At 42.5% G+C, this 24510-nt stretch overlaps 1 protein-coding gene across 8 annotated transcripts in view; it reads right to left on the minus strand.

The window, feature by feature from the left end:
* Positions 1 to 24510, minus strand: part of RABGAP1L (RAB GTPase activating protein 1 like) — a 228604-nt gene that overhangs the window by 49067 nt on the left and 155027 nt on the right. For 7 of the 8 annotated variants that reach the window (XM_066192172.1, XM_066192176.1, XM_066192174.1 and 4 more), the window contains one exon: positions 7931 to 8059. In XM_066192172.1, coding sequence (XP_066048269.1) covers positions 7931 to 8059 — 129 coding nt within the window. Of the gene's footprint in view, positions 1 to 7930; positions 8060 to 14422; positions 14606 to 24510 lie in introns of those variants that run through there. The other variant, XM_066192187.1, reaches the window with a different exon arrangement.

The following is a 24510-nucleotide window of genomic DNA, read 5'->3' on the forward strand; positions in this document are numbered from 1 at the left end:
GTACCAGCCAGATGTAATCTACTATGCCCGAACATGACCAAAAGTAACAATATAAACAATGTAACACTATGTTTACCATACTACTCAATCTCCACAAGAGAAACAAAGCTACAATATGCTAAAATTAAAAGCAATTCACTGTAGGAAGCCAGAGAATCCCGAAGCACAGCAATCAGAAGATACTAAAAATGTGAATATTGCTTTTTTAAGCACCCAGCTACAGTCCCGCTCCAGCAGCTACACACTGCTCAGAGAACAGCCAAGTAACTACTTGCTGAATTTAATTTTCAGCAGTGTCAATAATGCCAAAAACAATGCCCAGAGTTTGTAATGGCAAGTTATTAATAAGACTTTCAGCTCTAAAAGCTGCAGTCCCTGCAGAGCTCTGTGTTTATGAAATGCAGTTGCCGTCTTCTATACTTAATTTTGTTTGTCCCCTCATTTTCAAAGCAGAGAAATAAATCCAAGCGCAGATGCCTGAGAAATCAAACACCAGCAAAAATACATGAAGACAGTGTCCCCAGTGCCTCTTCTGTTTATTTGCAAAAGCCCTGAGGGAAATAAGGGAAAATTCTTAGGCTTTGCCTTTTCTTTTCCTTCTCCCAATTATTTTCACAAGTGCAGCTCTAGGTCTCAGCATAGCACAGTGCTTCAGAATTTGTCACCTCACTTAATTTGTCAAAAATCAAAAAGAACCCGATGTCCCATCCCAACTGTTCTCTGTGCTACACTGAGAGTGAATCACTGCCTTTCCCCCCAGGTCACTGCATGCTCTGGATTAGCCATTAGCTCTGGATTATCAGAGCTTTCTGCAATGGAGAATGGAATTACAGAATGGTTTGGGTTGGGAGGGACCTTAAATCTCACCTTATTCTATCCTTCTGCAGGGACATCTTCCAGGAACCCAGAGTGCTCCAAACCCTGTCTACCCTGGCCTTGAACACTTCCAGGGATGGGACAGCCACAGCTTCTGGGGCAGCCACACCAAACCCCACCCCTGGCTGTTTCCAAAAACTTCATGTTTTTTTATTCTGTAACATTTGTGGGAATAAAATAACCACAGCATTTCTGAGAAGGACACATACCATAACGGCTGATCAAAAACAACAAAAGGCAGCTTGAATTTTTTTCCCCTAAATGCAATCACTTCCCAATGCACATATTTTAAGACTTCTAGACTTCAGAAACAAAGGATAATTCTATGTGGGTGCCCTGAACTCGCAGTAGACAACAGAGTATCTTCCTCTGCTGTTCAGAGGAGAGAATACAGAGTTCCTCAGGTCACAGGAGTGGAGTTCTAAAAAAAACCCAAACTATTTCTCAGGGTCACACACAACACCAAAACTTTGGCTGGTAAGGGTCGTGCCTTGGCCCCAGTGTCTTTTGCATCTGAAGAAACCCATTTCCTCACAATTACTACACTGGTTAGTGCCAAGCTTCTACCTGCTCCCTCAGACCTGACTGCCTGAAAGAGATCCAAGAGAAGCACAGAGGAATTTCCACCTCCAGGGAGATTTTGCCATCCTAAATCTCCACAATTTTGTTGATGCTTAAGTCAGTATCAAGGAACACTTCTTTGCCAGCATAAACATGGGGTGCAGAGCTTGTTTCCAGGCATTTCTGCATCTGTACTTTTACCTACACCTCCTTCTCCACAAATCCTGTGGGTTTGTTCCTTTTAATTATGGTTGTAAGTGCTGATGCTGGGATACATTTCTTCTTCCTCTACAGCCTCTTTTGCATCCCAGCAACATCTTCAGAAAGGACATCGTCTTACTGGGAGAAAAAGAGGTACTGCAAACCTGCCAAGCACCATCATGACAGGTTTTATACAAAGTCAAACTCAAGGCATTCTTTGCGAAAATCAGTTACTGGGTTTGTTTTCTCCAAAGGAAGAGAGAGTTGAGACTTTCTCCTCTAAAATAACTAGTACAAGCACCGTGCTATCAACAGGACTCTAGACACTGCTACTGTTCAACATACAGACCACTGCAAGCAGAGAACTTTCTGTGAGATATTTTAATGCATCACCTCACAGGGGGTGAGCCAATGCTTCTTCAGCCAACCTGCATCTGGGATTCGAGTTCAGCTTGGGAAAAAGGTTCACTTCCTCTTACTTCTAGAGCTGAGTTATTTTAGACGCATTCTGGTGAAGATGCCAGAAGACAGAGCTGCCACACAGTGTGACTCCCTGCCACCTTCATCTCCTGCTCTCTGTACTATTTTCAGATCAAGGCTGGAAAGCAGCTGTTATTCATCCAGGGAGAAGCAGTGGATTCAAGAAGCTCAAGGCAGAAGTCCTTCTGAGGATGCTTTCCTGCTTCCACCTGGGACAGAAACATCTCCTGGCATACTGAAAAGCCCTGACTCCTGATGGCACCAAGGTGAATGCAACAGGTTTAGGCGGTCTGCTGAACCATGGAGCAGCTTTCAGGTGCTCTCCTTACCTTGCTGAATGAAACCACTAATAATTTGGGCAAAGTGATACAACTGCTGGGGACAGAGACAAAAAAACGTTTGTATCAACTCTTCCACCTCAATCTTTTACAGTTCTTTGAAGATCCTTACCTGCAACACTGCTCTGGCTGACGCCATTGCTCACAAGTACATATGTCAACCAGTGACTAACACAAAGACACCAAAATATTTGTACTCAGTCAGGCTGCAGAACAACTTTAAATTGTTAAAAGGTGATTATACTTAATTTTAATAATAAAATTCTATTCCTTTCATATTGAAAAAGAATTAATGACATACCTGATGTTCCTTACAATACCAGCTCAGTGCAAATGAAAAAAAAACAAAAACCAAACCAACCAAACAAAATAAAATAACTGAAGAGTTTTACTAATGCTTAAACACCATGAAAATATAGCCTCCCTACTGGGCAACATGCCTGCTCACTGGAATATTTAAATAAGTATTATAAGTTAGAATAAATAAACATTTCAAGCTGGAACTGTTGTTTTAAATTACAACATTCCTTTCTGTGGTGTTAACACTTATTACCAAGATTACAATCACATTTAGCATTCAACTCCACTGCAGGCATTTTAACCTGATTTCCAGGTGCCGGCACATTGTGGTGCCCCACACCACAGAGCTGAGCAGAAAGAAGGAAGCTGGAGCTGCAAAGAGGACAGGCATTAAAAAACATGACCCTCAGCACCAGGACAAGTGGATCTGCACTTCAGAGATAACAGCACAGACATAATAAGGGCAATTGATCATTGGCTTTTAATAAGAAATTACATACGAGCATGGTGGGGTTTTCTATAGATATAAACAAAATCCTTTTCAATGTCGTTTGGCCTTTTCTTAAGAAGTTGATAAATGAGCAATTTTTAACCTGTTCTTTATATTGGAAGATTAAATAGATACACCACTGGTAGAACCAATGCTTGTGCAGGTTCAGGCCCTTTCTGCAGTTACCTCCTTTGCTTTTCTGTTGCATTTGTGTTGTCTTACCGTGACAGCAAGATCCCCAAGTAACTGGATAAATACACACATATAGAGATAAGCACAGAGAGAGAGAATGCTCTAGAGAGAGGAGAGAGAGCAAACCGGCTATTTTTAACCCTACCCACCGAAACTCACATAAATCAATGTGAGTTAAACCATGCCTGTAAAATATCACATCCAGACAGAAGATCAGCAGAGGTGTGAAGCAAGTCAGTCATCCACATCAGTAAGGTGTGAGCTTCAAATCACCACCCTGAACTGAAAACATTTAAATGGCAACATTATAAAGTAAACCTGCTTTAAATGTCACAAAGGAACAATTCTCAAATGAGAACAAGCTTAGCACAGCTCCTGCTACTGCAGCCAGTTCTCCTTGACTCTGCTATTATCCATGGCCCTGGTGCCAGCTCCAGCTGGGGGTGCAGCCAGGTGGGTGACAGCCTTGTCAGTACAGTAAGAGGGGACAAAACTGGAAAAGGCACTGTTTTTATCCAGGGCTATTTGCTGGTCTCACCGAAGGTGCTGAGAGCAGCAACCTTGTAATGCTGCTGGGGGGCTCAATATCGTCCAGAAGGCAGACTCCCATGGTTGGGAAGAAGCTTCTCCTTTTAGAAGAAGTTCAGTATTTGAGATCTTTCCTGCTGCTGAGGATGGTGAAAGATGAGAGCAGGAACCACTGTAGCGCCTGAGCCAGGTAACAGAAGGTGTCACTACAGATGCTGCCCCATGATAGAACAACCTTCCCTGCAGGTTCCTGAGTATCTTATCCTACGTGTTCAGCCAGGTGTGTCACCTCTGTGCACAAGGGGTGACAGCACACAGGATGTCCCCACCTGTCCATCTGGTACACTCAACCTCATGGCATTTCCAGAGCTGCAATGTTACCCAGTCAGGATGTCAGCTCTGCTCCATTTCCAACTGCCACAGGACAGTCACAGAGAAACGGGCACAGCTCCCTGAATTCACTTGGAAACTGATGATCCAGGGAATTTTCATATGGAGTAGATTTCCCAGTGAGACTTTCCCCTGTTCCACACCTCACCTGCCTGAAGTCAGGTGTAAAAACAGAGGTGATGGGACTCCTCTGTTAAAATCCAAGGTCGTTACAACAATTTTATGACACGAGAAACTGCAAAAGGTAACTGAGGCAGATGTTGTGAGTAGGAAGAATTTGTCAGATGCTTTCATAAAATACCACCATCAGGATTAACCTTCGTGAAATCTAGAAGAGGGTCTTCATTCATTCATTTATCAAACTGGGCTTCCAGAGACACAGAAAAGCTTCTGAAAACTCTTGTAAAGACAGAAATATGAGGAAAGTAAAAAAAAAAAAAATCCCCTCACCAAAGCATAAGCATAAAAATCCTTCTATGATTACAAATCCAGGCTGTATTATTCCTTAGGCTGTATTACTCCATAGTATGAATTAATTTAAAATGATCTTTAACAATGGAATATGACCCAACAAGCTCTGTAGGAAAACACTACTGTTAATTCTAATTCCACTGACATTCCCAGTGACTTCCTTACTGGTAAATGACTGAAATCCAGACCTGGTGAATAACCACTAAAAATAAATCCTAAAGGAAGAAGACATTCTCTAGCACAATCTACACAGAAATTTCATTTAATAGCACCTTTTTTCCTTGTATTTACAGATGTACTCTTGAGAGAAAGATAGATCCAAATCCTTTTTTTTTTAAAAAAAGCAGTAAGACAGAACTATTTCCAATACAGCACTTTCAAAATCTAAAGGTTACGTCCTGAACTCAATTTAAAAGTTGTGAAATTAAGGAGAAAAAACACCAAGTAGTTTTGAATTTGCCTTCTGTAGGACTAGAAGTAGCTCAGCTAAAGCACAAGAAAAAAGTAAGCAAGGAGAGGTGGATTTTTATTACATGTTAAACTCTTTGTTTTGCAGTAATGTGGGAAACAAAATTAAAAGAAACATTGGAAAGGATACTGCTCACTATGAAACCTGGCCACAACACAGTTCTGGTTTTAGGTTTTTATGCCTCTGTAATTAGCTGAGAAATCTGAAGAGAATCCTCCATTCACTTACTGTGTGATACTTGCTCTAAAACCATTGTTTAGTCTTCAAGTACTAATACAGCCCACAAGCAGTGGAAAGACACACAGCCTCTTTCATACAGCACAAAAAAGCAGTCTAAGGGTCTGGTTTGGCCTTTTTTTTTTACAGAACAAGTTCTGCTACTTTCAGCAAGACAGACAACTGCTTTTCATACAACCTCTATGTCCCCTGGGACTCCACCACTGATGATGATCAAGACTAAAATCTCCTGTTTGAGCATGGCAGCTCCCGCAATTATTAGCATCTGTTGGTAAATAAATTCAGTGATTATAACATCTAATTATAGAACCATGGACTAGTTTAGGTTGGAAGTGATCTCTGAAGGGCATTCTGTGTTTTGAGTATCTCCACAGATGGAGATTCCAGAAACACCCAGGCCAACACGTTCCTGTCCCTGCTAGAGAGTACAAAAGCCACTTTATTGTCATCAGTTAAGAGGATCCCAGGACACACTGAGGACTCCACAGCCACTGCTCCTCATCCCACGCCAGAGAGCATGGCCAGACAGACACGCCAGAGTCAGGGAGCAATGTGACCATGGGGACGAGTGGCACCGGTGCAAGTGAGTGGACACACACCCATTTAATGTAAGTTTCACCCTCCAACAGGGTCTTGGGCTGAGTTTCCTCACATTAAGTTCCTGAAGTCTATTACAGGATGAGTTGTACACTCAGGAGTCAGCACAGCCCAACTCCCTCATCATGCCGGAGCAGCAGAAGGTGACTTCAACCTTCTACTTTTTCCCACCCCTGATAACCCCAGGTCTCAGCCCTGAATTCTCTCTCCTTCTCAGTAATTCCCACTAATCCTCACACACTTCTCTAACACACAAGGGGTGACTTGACTCCGTTTGCTACACTCACCTGAGCTTTTCTCTTAGCCAGACTCCCCAGTGCGTGAAATCCTGTGTATGCAGTGAGTTCACTGTCAAACCCTTCCTGTCGACTAACAGTTCAGAATGTCATTCTCTGCTTATAACTGGCCCCAGGTGCTGAACCCTAGGCACTGAGCACCTGCCTCAGGTGCATTTCAAAATACTTCTCCAACAGAGCACACCACATACACACACATCCACTACTAAATGAAAAACTAATGACAAATAACATCACGTGGCATACAATGTATTGCATAAGGGAAGGAGAAAGGCACGAGAAAATCAATGAACAGTTCTTCCAACAGGTACCATGAAGACCTCTACTTCAATCTCCCACCAGAAAATACACACTGAGTAAGTAGCATAGAGATAATTCTCCTGTACTTGCTGAGTCCCTAAGTTACTCATTTTCAACAACCAAGCAAAGGACTAAATACTAAACATCAAACTGCAGCCTTGTACTCACAAATAGTCTCTTTCAGCAGCAGAGTTGAAATTGACGTGCAATTCTACTAAAACGTTTGCACAGATCTTCTTTTCCTTGGCTGGAATAAACATTCAGATGGCAAGACCTATTTTTTCCTAAGATCAGTGTTTTAACCAGAAGGGAAACCAGCCCTTGCTCAATAAATGATGAAATTAAGCAGCACAAGGAAAATTAACAACTATATTGAGAGAGATAAAAAGAGGCAGAATGTTGGAGGAACATTCTTTCTAGTGGGATGTCCTTCGTGCATCACTGGGCCACACCAAACATGCACTTCCCATCACAGCTTACATTCCAAGAAATGACAAAAACGCTTTTTCTCCAAGATCAAACCTTAAGTCCCTCCACAGCAAAACATATTCCAACAACAATAACAACAACAACAAAATCCCAGACCTTCCAAATGACCACTTCATGAACCTCTGCAGCTATTTTAAACAGGTTCCCATCCTCAACAGCTTACAGTCATGCTGCTCTAATTTGGTTCAAGTCCAATACTTGTAGTCAATACATTCAGAGTAGCCTGACTTCTGACAGCAGAATCTTGGGTAGGGTAGAATATAAAAACATATTCTGTCTTGGTAAGCTTGATACACGAACAAAACTCATTTCTCCCCCAATTCAAATGTATTATACACAGCACTCACCAGACAAACAGCTTCTGAGCAGAACAAGTAATATCTGAGCTTTGTTTGCATGACTATCATACAGTGATTAATTAGTTTACTGCAATCACTGTTTATAAAACAAAAAACAAATTAGTGTGTTCCGGTAACTGTTGATAATACACTCTTTTTCTGTTTTATTTATTAGCTTGACAAAGAGAGAAAAGGTCAGATTCACCTTCTTTAAAGACAGGTGTGTGTGTGTGTAATTATACAAACACATATAAAAAGAAATAAATCAGTGATTTAATTTCTTTACTTCCCACACACTACTGCCATTCTCAACGCTGCATTTTCCCCTTGCTGTACAAACTCCCAGGTGAGTGAGAAGCAATGAAGTCCATCCTTACCTTAATATTGCAAGCTTGTTCCATGAGTCTCCGGGCGTTCTCCTCAGCTCTGTACCGCTTGGGCAACTGCACCCTGAAGAATTTTAAAGCTCCTTCAAAATCAGCCTGTAGAAGGTCCTCTTTGGAGGTCTGCAATTAAACACAGGGAATACAGTAAACCCTGGGAACATGCAGTCATGCTCTTCTACTTGATTTGTCATTTACTGGATACTTTCCAGACCACCAATATCCACATTAGCTCAAAGTCATCCTCCTTGAAATCAGCTCCCTTAAGTCTGCTTCTTAAAACAATCAGAGGCTAAAGCCCACCCAAGGAATCGGAGGCAGGGCAGCACAGAGGACTGCAGCATGGGAACGGATTTTATCCTTCTGTACCTCCCAGGGAAGAAAGGGATTCTGGCTCAGTCTGTCAAGATGTCAGTGAAGAGAAACAAAAAACAAAAAACCCCAAGCAAACAACAAAAACCTAGGAGAAATTATTATATTTCCTGGAAAGCTTGTGCATTAGACCATTACGGATTCTCATGGTACTGAGAAAAAGTACTTTAAAAAGACAGAAGTATATATATTTAATATATGTACAGTCACAGACATGAAGAGCGGAAACACATGATTCATACAAGGCATCAGCAAGTCAATGTGCTCAAGTCTGTGACACGATTTCTCAAAGTACACCATGCCAGAAAATGTTCCACACGCTTATTTCTCCATCTCCCATATTCCTGGACCTCTCAGTGGCAACAAGTCTAAAAGGTCAGATGTTACACATTCACTACGAATTGACTGCTGTCACTGTGGAGCAATGTGATTCACAGGGACAAATGTATTCATCCTCCAGGTTACTAAGACCTGCTCCAAGAGATTCAGAAGGTACCAAATCCAAGCCTTGGAATAGTTCCTTTAAATGGATCACAAAAACTGAAGATCCTGACAAGACATGCAGGACATGATGTCAAAAATGTGAATTACAAGGGTTTTAACCCAGGAAAGAGTAAACAAAACTGTCAGCACAGGTACTCATATGGTGGAGATCTGCACTGTGTAATGTGTATAACTGCAAGTTCCTCAGCAGCAGCACCGGCACTTTTGGTTAAGGTTAATTGCTGAATTAATTGCTCACGTTTCACCACCACCATTTCCATGTGTATTGACATTTCCACGTGGGCATCCTCTGCTTCCTCATGAGTAACAAACACCCAGTGTCATTTTTTGCCTCATTACACACAGTGGGTACATTACACACACGGGTTCAAAGTTTGATTCTTAACTCTGTTGTTATCCACCTGAACCCAGAGAATCCCACAAGGGCTTGGGTTGGAAGGGACCTTAAAGGCCACCTCATTCCAACCCCCTGCCATGGGCAGGGACACTTTCCAATATCCCAGGTTGCTCCAAGCCCCATCCAGCCTGGCCTTGGACACTTCCAGGGATGGGACATCCACAGCTTCTCTGGGTACCCTGTGCCAGGGCCTCATCACTCTTGCAGGGAACAATTCCATCCCAGTATCCCATCCCATCCAGTCCTCTGGCAGTTTGAAGTCATTCCCCCTTGTCCTGCCACTCCAGGCCCTTTCCAAAGTCCACGTCCAGCTCTATTCTTTTCTCTCCTTATTGAGTTCACCCAAGATCTGTTTGATCCTCCCGTCATTCACTGCCAAAGAAGCTGCTGGGTCACCCCTGCAGGGAGCCAGGAAAAGCTGCCATGGGGATGCTGACCAGGAACCTTCAGCTTTACCAATGATCACATCTGATCCTGTCCACAGTCACTTGGCAGCTGCACAACTTGGCTGAGGCTCAGTCAGATGAGGCTGACGTGCGGACAGAGACCCGGGGCAGTTGGTATTGCATGAATTAGACCCACCGTGGCCAACATCACACTTCACCTGGATGAGTTCTCCTCAGGTTATCAATGCTCTTGCCACACTTCAAGCCAGGTTAGTGTTTCAGACCCCCAGTGGGCTGGTGGTTGGAAGTTGCCAAGTGTGGTGGGAGCAGCCGGTGGTGCCCAGCGCCACTGCCAAAGCTGTGCTGGAAACCAAGGGCTTCCAGGGAAGTTCAGTCCATGGTGATGGAGAAGCAGTACAGATTTCACAGGACCACGGAATCCTTGAGGTTGGAAAAGCCCTCTAAGACCATTGAGCCCACCCACTTACCGAGAACTGCCAAGTCCACTGATAAACCATGTTCCTAAGCGCCACATTTGCACCATTTGCACATCTTTAGAATTCTGTCAGAGATGGTGACCCCATCACTTCCCCGGGCAGCCTGTTACAACACCTGTCACCCCTTCAGTGAAGGAATTTTTACTAATATCCAACCTAATGGATATAAGGAAAAAATTCAATTTTGATACCCAGCTGACAGAAATGGATCTCTCTTCCTTAGTTCTCAGCCATGTTGGTATCTGCCATCACTACCAATTCAAACAGATTTCCCAAGCACATTGCCAATTCACCTTCTTGGGATACTCCTGCACATCCAGTCCCCTCCTCTCCCCTTCCTTTACAGCAATTCTACGTAAAACATTTCAAATCAGATTTAATTTTCCTAGGCCTCTGCTTGAATCATTGTTATACTACTTTTAACAATCCCAAACAAATTGCATTTATTAAACTGTAACTATCGACAACTTCGAGTTCTCCGAGCTGAAAAATCTGTAGTCAATGAAAATCCCATAAGATCATGGAAATAAGAACTTCTCTAACAGAATTTGCTGAACTGAGATTATAGTTATGAAAACTGCAAACCATCACGTTGTACAGGCTGGTTAAATGAGTGATAGAGCCCAGACTCGTCAGCTCCTTCTACTTCACTGATTATTTTCATTTCCTTAAAACCATCTGTTCATCAAAATACTAGTTCCACTATTAAAATCACAAGGAAAAAAGTGAAAAATAGAAATTTTGGCTTCCCAGGGTTCATATTTCTTGACATTTTGTGTCTTCAATCAATAAATTATAAAGATATCTCTGGAAACCTCTGGCAGCTGTTTGAGAGGCAGAGATTTGTAAATCCTTGGTTGAAGTCACTCAACTCCTGAAACTCACCAACAGCTGATTCCTAAACAGCCAATTTCTCTTACTAAACCATCCGTAAGTTTAATGAGCTCATCGTTAAAGTTTGGCAGGTGCATTCCCTTTTTGTGCATTTGGGAACTTCAGGAAAGTTTTTATTATTATAGATGTTATTTTTAAATAAACACATTTTTGATTAAAATCTGTTTTCAAACCCAGGCAAACAAGGAAACTCAGAACTATGACTCAAAGGCTCAGTTTGCTTCCAGGATTTGACGAAATATGTTCTCAAAGGCTCTTCCCACATCACTTAAGTATTTCAATGTAGTCATAAAATCACTTTAAATGAATGAGTTGAGAATTAGGAAAAGCTCTTTCCCAAAAGTATTAGCAGAGCTTTCAAATCTAAAGGTAAAGTTTGAAAAAACAGCAAATGTTCAGAAAGCAAGAACAGAATCTGAGAGACTTAAATGATTTTTTAAAAATAAATAATGTTACTATTACTTTTCCCAAAATATTTTGGAAACTGTGATTACAACAAAGGAAAAAGCCTTGGATATTTTCTTTAATTTAATTTCTCTGTCTTCAGTCATTAATTCTGCAGCTTCATTTATTACTGACTCTATCAAAACTCCTATTCCCACCTGGGAACTAACATAACAGAAGAAATTTTGGATGAACCACACTGGACATCCTTAATTTAGTTCCTCCTCCTTCATACAAACAGATAAAAATTACCCATTCCCACAGAATTTTAGGTTTATATTTAGATTTCTGTAGAATGTCAGTGAGCATTAACCACCTGTTTTACACTTTAATGAACATGTCTCAGCAATTAGGCCAAGAAGTTAAAGACTGAAAAGAACCTGGCCATGCTTTACTATTAAATTTGCTTCTGGGACTCTCAAAATCTTTGTAAATACCCTCCAAATCTTCAGAACATAGTATTTATATACATAAATAGATATAATATGAACATATCTATTTCTATTTAATGCCGATAACACATAGATTTTAGCTTCTTAAAAAAAACTTCCTGGTTTTAACTTCTTAAAAAAGATACCCAGTGTAAACCCAAGGTACAGAAGCTATTTATTTCTAACCACGACTGCAGTGCTGCATGTTGCATGACTATGCTCTGTGCTGCCCTTTCACAGCCCTGAGAGCTGCTCAGTGACACAGAGGAATATCCTGACCTTCTGTGCTGGATAAACTCAGGCTCCAGGCCTGGGGAAGTTTGGTGGACAAAACTGTGCTGCTGCAGTGACATCAGAACACACCTCTAGGCAATACACCAAACTCCTTTCATGTCCAGCTATATTATCAAACACTCTCCTAAATAAAATCCATGCTCTCTGTAACACACTGATACAAAAACAACAGCACCCCTAGGTTGTGAGTGGAGAGCTGGGATCCGCAAACACGGCACTGATCTTGTGCACACTCACTGATTTCCCTCTGCTCAACACTTCACCCCTGCCTTTCTATGCAGCTCCAAACTTAGATGGCAGAGTCCATTCTGCCACAAAAAGAACTGATGCAGGTGGGTAAGAAAATCTCCCAGCTTCAGCCACTCCGGGTCATTCCAAAGGGAGTAAACCCCCAGAACTGGTGCTGTTCTACCTGCCCAGAATGTGCTCAGGTGAGGAGGTGATCAGAATTTTTCCAAGACTGGCATAAATGTTATAGATTGTATTTATCACATAACACTGCAATGACACATGCTGCACCCATCCCAGGCATCTATCCCCAAAACCACAGCAGAGAGAGGAGTGATGCAATAAAAAAAAAAAAAAAGGTGCTTAATTTTATGAAACATTGATGTTTTGAAGAATCTTTAGTTCTGATTAAAGCACCAATTCTTGGTCCTCAGAGGTTTCTCTTTTTAATATATTATCAGAACACAATCTCTCCTTTCTGAGAAGGGTGTGTGCCAAAAGGCCTGGATGTCAGGAGAGGTATATTTAGCTAATAAAACTTGACAGGGAATCACATTGACTCCACAAGTCAAGTCTCTCTCATAACACAAAAATAACATTTGTATTATTTTGCCTTTTCATACTCTTTCTTTCTCTTTTAATAAACAATACTATGCCACTCAGCAAAGCCAAGCTGCCTGGAAGATAAGGGATGTGAAATTGCCTGGTGTTCTCCATCTGGAGGGCCAGATACAAAGCCTGATTAAGTCAAGTGAAAAAGAGCTGGTTGGTTTTGTCTCTGCTTTCCTTAGAACTCATCACAGCACAATTCAGGGTGATTTGGGAGCCCTTGTCCAAGAAACCATCAGCAGGATGAGTGTTTCGGTACACTAGGAGATAAGTGGAATAATGATAACACACCCAACAGCTCAAACCATGCATCATCAGGGACTAGACCAAATTCTACAAGTGACTGTAAATCCCCAAATCCACCTGCACTGTAGCAATCGAGGAGTTTGTGAATCTTTGATTTTTATTCGGCATCTCCCAGTGCAGGGACACGGTGTTCCAACCCCCATGCTGTGAGTACCACTGAACAGGTTGTAACAGGCAGAGCACATGGAATTCTGTGAATCCTCAGGAGCACAGAGACGGGTTCAGCAGCATGATAAAAATGGACAGGTCACTATATAACCACAGTATGGGTCTGGGATATAAAGGACAGGCACCAGAGGGGGATCAGGAAAGGACTGTCTTCCCATGGGTCACACAGAAATGCCATTCTGGTGTGCCACGGACAGAGTGATGCTCTGAGCTGCAGCCAGGCGTGGTTACAACACCCTGAGCAGACCCAGCCAGGAGCAGGCACTGACTGACTCCCACATTTGCCACTCTTTTGTGGGTTTGAGGCTGCCCTGTACAGCAGGAGAAACGATAAAAGCATGTTCTCTGTGCTGTAACATGGAACACCAACTGCAGGCACCCCCCACACAGACAGCATTTGCCACGATGGATGAAAACACCCTGAACGATTTATTTCCCAAATCATTCTATACAGGTATTTTCAACTTTTTTGTCAGCTGCCTTTCCAAAACCAAACACAGAAGCAGCCGAAAGCCAAAATGCATCAACACAGCTTGATATTTGATGAGTCTTTAAAGCCAACCTGTGATGTCTGAAATATAAAATCTGAAATGCTGACCATTAATGCACTTTGCGTCAGTACCTAGAAGGTGACTGGGCACACTGCTTATCTGGAATCATTACAGGACTGAGAACAAAAGCACTCAGGGATTTAGGCAAGATGGTTTTTTATGATTCAGCCCCGGTTGATGATCCTTCAAGCTAGTTAAGGAGTGGCACCGGCCCTCATTAGCAGGACTGGTGTCCAGCCTTCCTGAGCTAACACCAGAAAGAAGGACTCGGCGCTTAGGAGATGGATTATGAGAAGCTGAGAAGAAACAATAAGAGCCCTCTCATCCCTCCTGGGGGCAGAGGCAGGGTTGGGAGGGAGAATGGCAAATTCCCAACGAATTAATTTCATGCAAAGGTGATCTCACCGCAAGCAGCCGAGGCACAAAGAGACGATGCCCCATGCCCAGAAGTTCCAGCACCCGACACGCGTATTCATTCACCAGCTTGCTCCTCTCGTCATGCATGTCCTGGGACTTCTTGGCAGGTGGGGTGAGCTTGGCAGCCGGGCTTTTGCAAGGCACCCCTTCTTCCATGAGCAGTAAGTAGTAAGTCTCCAGAGTGAGAAGAACAGGCTTTGTGAACGGCAATTTCCAAAAGTGCAAGATTTAGGAGAGCCAGCCTCCAGTCTCTGGAACGGGTTTGGATGGCCGCTCCAGCAACACCCCTTTAGCCTCTCAGGAGGAGAAAAGCATCTTTGCTAAGAATCGAGGAAAAATATGATCCACCGTGCTGGCTCACACAGAGTCCGAAGGAGATTTGAAAAACAAACCAGAGAAAACATGGATCTAAAAATGCACATAAAAAGCAGGAAAATGGCAGAGAACGAGCACGGGGAAGCTGGGCTGGGAGCGAAGCAAGGGCGAGCTGGGAGGGCTCAGTGCCCGTGAGGGTGTGCGGGAGCCGGCAGCGGCGGCAGCAAGGGCAGCAGAGCCCGGGCACTTGTGAGGCTGCACAGAGAAAAGGATGAGCTCATTGCAATCCCTGCTCCGTGACCAGCGCTGCCGCTCGCTCAGCATCAGACACGAAGGGGTGGGAAAGAGGGGGCTGGGAGCAGGAGGAGGGGAAAGAGGAGGAGGAGGAGGGGGTGCCTGGGCACCGGGAGCCTCTCGGGGGAGAATGCCGTAATAAGAAACCAATGGTGAGCGTGGACAGCCGGGCTCCCACCCTGCCACCCTCCATCGCTTCTCTGCTGGGGCTTGGCTGTTGAATCCCAGCTTAGAGCACAGCAGCTGCATCCCTTCACGCTCCATGGCGGGGAGGGATCGGCCTCCCAGGCGATAGAATGACCGGTACATGCAGCCTGCTTAGGAGGATGAAGCACAGACACGGTGAAGGTGGGGCAGGGCACCCTTCCCCTCGCCAATGGCGACCGCACAGGGTCGGGATGCTGGTGGGATGCGGAGCCACGGCCCGTCTCTGCACGGTTCGCGCTGGATGAAATTAAATCATTTTTAAAACCATCGTTGCCAGCGCTGTGCTCTCAAGAGGCGTTTCTAAATCTGGAGACGACGGGCAGAGAGGGGATGATGTCAGCACATGCGTTTGAAAGGATTCTAGAAAGCTGCTGCACATTTGTGAGGAGAAAGCGATGATGTCACACCTGGAATCGCCCTGTGCAGAGAACAGCCCCCGTGCCTCTGCCTTCTGCTAAAGGCAGCCCGGCAGGTCCTGCTCCGCCTCGCAGGGCTGCAGCTCGGACAGCACGGCTTCATGCTCCTTCCTTTTTGGTTAGCCTCATCGGAAATTGGGATTTGTAACAGAACAACACCCATTTCCAATTGAACAGGCAGAAATATCCCACATTTCTAACATAAAGGTCATAATTTAAAATATTGTGAGTAGCTCTAAACCACATTGATGGCAAACACTTCTGTACCTCTATATTTAAACTCTAAAAATAATTTATCTAATATATCAAAAACCCCCGTATTTATTTAAAATACTAATACAAAGTAAATATCCACAGGGTGGGACCACTGATTTAAAATAATACACGTTAATGAGTAGCAAAAAAATGGAAATCATCAACACATTGCTGGCTCGAGGTGACACATGAAGGAGTTGGGAGAAGCATTAAAGCAGAAGATGCCAGTGAGGCCTCAAGGATGATGATCCAGGATTGACTCAGCTAAAGCACCTGCAGATGTGCAGTAGTGAACAGGCTGTTTAGCACAGATGGTGCTCTGAAAGCTGATTTAAATCCCTCAGGTTGCAAACCAGTGTTTTGCAGATGAAGGTCAGCAAAGGCTACTGCAATTCTGCCAGGCTGAGATTAAGGAATTCGCTGAGGACCTTGTGGACAGAAGCCATGACTCTCTCCAGGACAAAGCAGCCAGAACAAACACACATTTCATTCCAGTTTAAGGCTACAGGCAGGACTGCGATGGGAACTCTCCCATTCTTCCCAAACTCCATCTGCAGGCAGTTCCAGAGATTCAGGTTTGTTATTCAGTCTGTGACTGCACACAGGTGACACCACAGTGCCCAAGCCACCACAGGTTACACCACCAGACTGCACGATTGTAGGGAAAGGGTTTAAAGGAAATATTTCTGAATTCTGTTTTAAACGCATGCTGCCAAGCGTGATATTCTAGAAACACCGGCTTCTCCTTCTCCATGTGAATAAAAACCTTGCTTAAAACATGAAAAAGGAAGAAATAAGAGTACTGTAAGTGTGGGTGTTGGGAAGGAAGTTACAGAGCTGATCAGGCACAGAGTTACCAGTGAGCCAAGGGCAAAACAGGCAATACGATGGGGAATTCAGAGCACCAGCACTGTAAAAAGCCTTTAATTCTTTCTTGTGTAAGTCAGACTTTAATCAGCTACAGCTCTGATCCTCACAGAAATTCAGGTTCGGTTCATTTTGAGTATGGTCTGGGCTTATGAAAAATGGAATTAACCGATGATTAAATAAAGTCGGTAAGTCTAAAAATTTGTAATGGGATCCAATAGTTAGAGGTTAAAACCAGATGAATTCAGGTTACAAATGAGGTGCAGATTTTTAGGAATGAGGAAAATTACCCGCAGGATTAATTTCCCAAGAGATGTAGTCTACTACCATCATTATATTTTTTACATCAGGCCTGGATTTTTTTTTTTTTTAAAGAGGTTTCAAATACAAAAACTTCCAAGGCTTGACCAAAAAATCTCCTAAAATTTATCCGCTGAAATCCATTGTTCCATGTTTTTCAGCAACTCCTTTCACACAGTGTAACAGTGAACCATCATTCAGATTTTTACACTTGCTACCATTCTTATTTATTTCCATATCCTCATTGAACACTACATCTTCTTTTTATCCACAACTGACCAGGAGTTGTGATTTTTCCTTCATGTATGCCATTGGATTACTGTCCCAGATTCTTCAGGAGGGCCTGACTGAAATGAACTTAAAAACTAAAAATGGCCCAAAGGTAATGACTAAGGCAGTAACTAAAATGCCTGAGGATAAACACACATTACTCGTGCTTTGGCTTCCATCTCATGGGCTATCTGGTCTTTAAGTGCAGGTAAATTCTGTTTCTGGCCTTCCTATCCATGAAATGCCTGCTCACTCACACGGCTCCGATGCAGTTCAGAGCTGCTCAAACTCACACAGCTGAGGCACTGAACTCAGAAGAAACTAATGCCAAAATAGTCTCAAAGTAAACAAAACTATATAGAATACGACTTGAAATTATCTATATTCTGTACCAAGATACCAAGGATCATGATGGGCAGTCCTTTATAAATAATCTCTGTATTTTAAAATATTAAATCTCTGTATTTTAGTGGCAAAAATAACTGACTTTGAAAAGCCAAATAGACTAAAAGATGGCAAAAAAGAAGAAAAGGTTATCTTTCGAGTCTACTCGTGTAAAAGGATAAGACATTAAGCATCAGAACAGCTCTGAAAATCCACATGAATGACATCATGGCCACAATAAGAACTTATCAGGAATTACTTTGTCCTTCCTGTTCTTCGGGGCTCGTTACAACTGTGTAATCTGGATTTAGCAAAGGCTACATCTTGATCATTATTAGAGAGAACACATTAAACCAAGTGATTTCCACAGTAGGATCCAGCAGTGCTCCATGCTGGTTGGGCTGTTCTTACACAGCTTGGAAAGAGGGTGAAAGATGAGATGACAGTGTCTGCAGATGCTCCTGAATTATTCAGGGGTTTAAAGACAGGGGTTACAACAAAGAACTGCAGAAGGGCCATAAAAACCAGAGTGACCGGGCAGAAGAACAGCCAAGGAAAGTCAGTGCAGATAAATCTAAATCGATGCATATGGAGAACAGCATCAATTTTCCACATAAATGATAGACTGTGAGCTGACAATTGCTGCTCAGAAACAGACCTGGGACTCACTGTGAGGAGTCCTAAGAAAATATCAGATCAGTGCACATTGGAGGTCAACAAAATGCATCAAATGGTAGGAACTAACAGGAAAAGAACAGAGATCTGAACAGACAACACCATTATTCTTCAGTGTAACTTCATGTGGGATTCTTCTCCGGTATCATTCACTACACTGGTCCTCCCATTTCAAAAAGGGGATAATAGGGATGGAGAAGTATTTAGAGAGAATCAGAGGCCTCCGAAGGAGGAGATGAAACCAGACTATGATTATTACGCCTGTAAAACAGAAATTGATGAGGGATATGTAGACTTATGAAGTCCTGAGTGTTGTGGAGAAAGAGAAGAGATGCCAAGTGTCCCAAATGCCTGCTGACGCAGGAACCTCCTGTGAAAGCCACAGGTGGAAGGTCCAAAGCAACATAAGAATCATTAAACTGAGAAAATCTCTGGGGCTACTCAATTACATATGTTCAACAAAAAAAGCCATGAAATAACAATCCATGTAGAATTATTAAACATGAGACACCACTTTTTTCTTGGAGTTTTCAAGACATAAATTGCCAGAGGCAAAAGAAAGGAGTTTTATTGTCCTGTTCTTAAAAGTCTTTCCCAGGTATCTGCTGCTGGGGTAGATGAGCCGCTACAAGTCTGGTGTGGAATGACAATTTGTATGTTTTCATTCCCTTCAATGACATCCTTGGAGAAAATATTTTCCCAAAGATACACACTATATTTAAATTATATTAAAAATAAAAACAAAAATCATGGTTTCAGTCAGAACTGTATGTAACGCTGCAAACACCATCTTTGCTTTCCAACATCTAGAAATTACCAACATATGATATAATAGGAGCCATTAATATCTAAATCAGGGTCCAGTGCTGCTAAAGAAATCCAGGTCAACAAATTTCATGTTATTTTCTCTGCTATCAGTCTTCTTTTTAGAAAGAGAGTATGTCTCCACCCTCAAAATTCAAAACTTATGGTGAATATTCACCTGATAAGAACAGAACTGATTTTAGGTGTGAGGAGGAGATCAAACAGGCTGATAGAGTAACTAAACAGCACAGGATGGATTTTCAACACACAAATAAATGTGGACTTCTAACAACGGAAAGTTGGCTATATTAAGGCTGGAAAATCAGTGCTCTGGAAGTTGAATGATTCTGGACATTTTCAGGCAGAGATTTCTCTTTCTAAAGAGATCATCTCCAACAAGTCACCCAGGACAGGGTTTTGGGGTAGAAGGAGTGGGTCTGGGGAAAGAATTATTCAGCCCAGCAAAACTTAACATTTAAGGACATCTTCAGTTTAGAAACTAGAAATACAAAACCAGTCATCAGAGAGCCTCTTAAAGCCTGAATTTCTTGTGCTCTGTTCAATGCAGAAAACCTTAAAAGAGAACAGATAGTTCTGATCTGTAGCTCCAAAGAGTCAGGATCCTCTTCACTTCCTTTTTTTACCTTAGATTCTAATGTGGACATTCCTGTTTTTTTCTTGAGAAGAGCCTTTTGAAAATGTAATGCAATTACAGAGTGGACTAAACCAGCTCACCTAGAATCCGACCCAGTTCTGGCTCGAGAGGAGTCCTGCTTGTCACTTCGTCAATACTGGGTTAAAGCAATGCTGACTTAAAAATCAGTACTGGCTCCTCGAGCCATTGCCAATGCAAAGAAAGAACAGAGCAAGAATCAAACAACCACATTAACTCTTCAACACAAGGCCTAAGTCACAGAACCTACAGTCTGAGTGCACTTTCCGTCTGATACCTCTCAAAAAATTACAGTAATTGCCACAATTTCATTCCTGACTCAAAGGCCACTGACATTTTTTAATTACCTGCATTGGGAATGTGCAAGTTTTACCTAAAACAAGCACCTGTGCAGTCTTCACTGGCATCAGAAGTTTAGCCAATAAGATTATACAAACTTTCTGTGAGATATGGAAGAAGTTGGTTGCTCAACTCAAGCTTCTTCTTATATCGCTTTGCTTTCATATGAGGGATAAAACTGATTTCCTTACTTGCTGTGATGACTTGAACCCCTTGGGTTTTTCCTTCTCCATTTCCTTAAAAGACAACATTACTTTTGAAAGGCTAGATTGTGACAAGTGGTGGTTTCAGGAGCAGATGATAAAGGCAGGCACAATCCCAAGGGATGTCACAGTGGTCACTGCAGTTGCCACTGCCAGCCACACATCCCTGAGGGAATGGGGAGAACTTTCCCATGATCAGCAGGATCTGAGGTGCTCAAAGACAGATGACTGCTCTGACTACCCGCACTTCTCACAAGTAGAAATTATTGAACTGTGCCTTTAACACAGAACAAAATTTCGGATCTGATTTTAAGGTTCTGGTGCAAGGGGTAATTCAGGAGAGAACTGATGGGCAAAATCTGAGAGGGGTTGGGTCAGATGTCTGCCCAAGAAAGACAAAGTGAAAAAAGAAAACCTACAATTGATTATGTGTTCCTTAAGAATTGAAATGTAAATGTATACAGAAGTACAGCACAATTTTATTCAAAATTTGTGCTCTTACACTGATTCCCTTCTAAGGTGGGGAAATAGTATTTGTAGAACCCTCTGGTTAGTCAGGAATAATATTTCATACAAACATAAGAGCACAACAGTCCTCAGAGTTATCAAAACAAACAGATTCTTTAGAAATAAGAAAATACAACATGAATACAGAAAACATGATGTGACCTCTCTTAAAGATCCAGTCACCTCTGGAAGTGATGCAGAAGAGAATGGCTGAGATGCTCTGGAGTTCAACACCACTGAGAATACTGGGCTCTTTAATAAACAGTGGGCTATCTAATAAGCTGGGCTATTTAATTAACAATGTGAATGGTATCTATAAACACTTCAAGGTGATAACAGCACGTGTGAGTGGTGCTGGAAGGGGACTGTTTAAGCTGAAGGACAATGCTGATGTCAGAGTAGCTGAGGGTAAAACGATCAGTAATAAATTTAATCAGGACTAAGAGAAATGGCCTTCCAGCAGCAATTCCGAAAGCTGCTGGTACAGGTTCTGAAATAGATGCTGTGTCACATAATGGCACAGTAGAGCAGGGAAGCAGTTCTTCAGCCCACGAGGTCCTTTTCAGTCCAGATACAGAATGCAATAAAGGTAATAAATAACCCTCCTTATCCAAGGCAATTTTGACACATTTTCTTTTAAAATCTGCATCTGCCATCCCTGCCACTGTCATCGGGATACTGCTCCCTGATGTCTGGGACTGACTGACAAAAAGAGCTTTGAGACCGAAAGGTGCCAGCAGAAATCACCAAGAAACACAAGTGTCCTGTTTGTGTAATACTCAGCAATCTCCTGATCACCTGTAGAGAGCAGGAGTGTCAGAACTCACAAGCCCTGATAGAAATGCTGCTCATCTTGACCTGAGCTCAAGGAGTGACATAGAAAAGTACTGGATTTAAGATATTACAGGGACCAAAGTAACAAAGCACTAACAAAACCATTTCCCACTATTTTCTACCCATTTTCTTTTCAGCATTATAAACCTTCCTGTTCAGAACAATGGCTTTGCTCTAGCATTAAGCAACACCCTGTTCATACCCTGAAATTTTTTTTAACAATCACACAGATTAAAACTCAGTAAGCCAAATGTTGAGCTTAAATGTTGTGGATCACACACTCTGTGAGTAGATGAGCCCTGAAAGAGAAGGGTTTGGACATGCAGCTATTTTTAAAGCCTCTGGTTCACTCTTACATTTCCAGTGCTCTTCCCTGCCTTTTCAGGAATTAGCAGCCACAACAACAGTGAACCTAGAGCCTGAATTCTTCACAATCATGTATTTTAATTCTTGCCTCAGTTTGCTAATTCCAAAAAAAGTTTGCCTTTAGCTAGTTTTGCCAAGTTTTTAGATCTTAAACAAGATTTAAGAATTAATCAGTGAAATCCCTCTGGTGCCCAGTGACAGGACCCAAGGGAGCAGCTGCAGCTGTGTCAGGGGAGGTTTAGGCTGGGTACCAGGGAAAGGTTCTTCCCCCAGAGGGTGTCGGGCACTGCCCAGGCTCCCCAGGGAATGGGCACAGCCCCAAGGCTGCCAGAGCCCCAGGAGGGTTTGGACAACGCTCCCAGGGATGCACAGGGTGGGATTGTTGGGGTGTCTGTGCAGGGCCAGGGCTTGGACTTTGATGGTTCTTGGGGGTCCCTTTCAGCTCAGGATATTCCATGGTTCTATGAAATACTAAAATAGGACAGGAAGCTTCCAATTTATTTTTTTTCTTAGCATATGTGAGGATTTTAATGCTTTTAATTTGCAGCAAAGAAGCAAATTAGTTGATGACACATGGGATTAGGAAGTGTGCTGGCACTGGAAGGATGTATTTCTTCTCTGTCATTCTCATGAATCGTCTTAATTGGGATTTTTAGAATGAAAATATCAATGCTGTTTGTTGGGTTGTTTCAAACCACAGATTTTTCTGTTGTCTTTTTCCACATTGGGGTTCTCTTCACACACCAGTGCTTCACTGCATTTTCCACTGTTCAGGAAATGGGAGGTGAGGAGTTAGCATTTCCAGCAGCTCAGGTTCCTGCACGGTAATTCAGGTGCAGTCCCCAGATGATGCAAGTCAAAGACTCCCAGTGTAAACAGTGCCACCAGCTGGGGACCCTGAGCAGGCTGTGCAGAACAACATTCGTACGGCACAGAAATAAACGCCATCTTTTCCTTCGGTAAGAAATCAGATTAATGCCCAAACGATGGCTTTCACAGCTAAAGAGCTTTAATCCTCTAGCTGTTCATTGCTACAAGCACACTCGGGATGTGGGAGAAGGAAAGAGGAAGGATTCCAGCGTGTCTCAAATGTTTCTTTTCCGAGGATGACTGCACTGAGATGTCTCAGGCAATTGGTCACAGAAGTGGTGCTGTCATTTCCAAACTAACAGGCATTCAGTGTGAGCACCAGCAGCTGGAGCTGTGAGACACAGCACTGAGTACAGGAAAGTTCCAGATAAATTTTTTTCCATTGCTGTTTAGTGAGGGATTTGGATGCAGACACTTCACCAGAATCAAGGAAAATGGCATTTACACAATAAAGGCTCCAGTATCCCACTGATGAAGAGTTCCCTTATCGAAATTTAAAGCAATCCAAGAGGTTGTGGATGAGAGAATAATTGCTCTGTTTTAAGAAAGAACAAATCCTTAGGAGTTGTTTTCATTCACTCCAGAATCAGAGATAGGCAAGACCTTTGAAACACAGTTTTTCAGGCAGTTTTTCTGCAGCATATTCAGGTTCCATAACCTGAAAAGAGCAGTACACTAAACCACTTTGCTCCTAATGATTGGGAGAGATTATGAACACATTTGAATAGTACCAAAGTTGCTTCAGTTCTCAACTATTCTCTTCCCTAACAGAAGAGCAATTCTTGCTGAAAGCAAATTATAATGCTAATCCAGTTGTATGTAAGCACCAGCTCCATCTCCATGCCACTGTGGAGCTGTGCTCTCAGGTGAAAGTTTCTGAGTTAGAATCTTACCTTCTTACCTCTATTTTCTTTGTGCTTGTTTTTGGCTGCACTGTAGAAATACCTTCTCAGGATAAAACCTCCTTTACCATTTATTTAGTGTCTGCCACGGCATACACATACAAGAAGAACTGCTATAACTGCTACAAGCAGAATTGAACCCAACTCTTAAACTTATTAAGTGTGACAAAGTACATTATTGAATTTTCCTCTTGAATATCCAAATAGAAACATCCAATTGGAGAAGCAGCATGTCATGGGGTGTATATATAAAATGAAAAGAACACTTGTGGTTAAAAGAAACTGGGCTAATTATTCAGCAGGAAGAAAATTCCTTATTTGCTGTATGACACCCATGAATTCTTTCTTTCTTTGTTCTGCTGCTAACCTTGGTTCAACCCTTCCCCCTCTCAGCATCAGGAGATGTTAAGCAGGTGATCCCAAAACCATCCTTCATAACTAAAGTGAACTAAGATCTCCTTCCCTGAAAACCCTGTCAGCCATCTTCAGCTCTGTGCAAGTACCCTTCCTTTTCTTCCTTCTTTAGTGTTAGGACATGTAAGTTGGTTACCTCTGCCTCTTCCCAGAACCTGTTCCTACTACGAGGGCAGCAAAC

Source organism: Chamaea fasciata, unplaced genomic scaffold, assembly GCF_029207755.1.
Source record: "Chamaea fasciata isolate MVZ Bird 193981 ecotype frontalis unplaced genomic scaffold, bChaFas1.0.hap1 SCAF_10, whole genome shotgun sequence".
Taxonomy (NCBI): domain Eukaryota; kingdom Metazoa; phylum Chordata; class Aves; order Passeriformes; family Sylviidae; genus Chamaea; species Chamaea fasciata.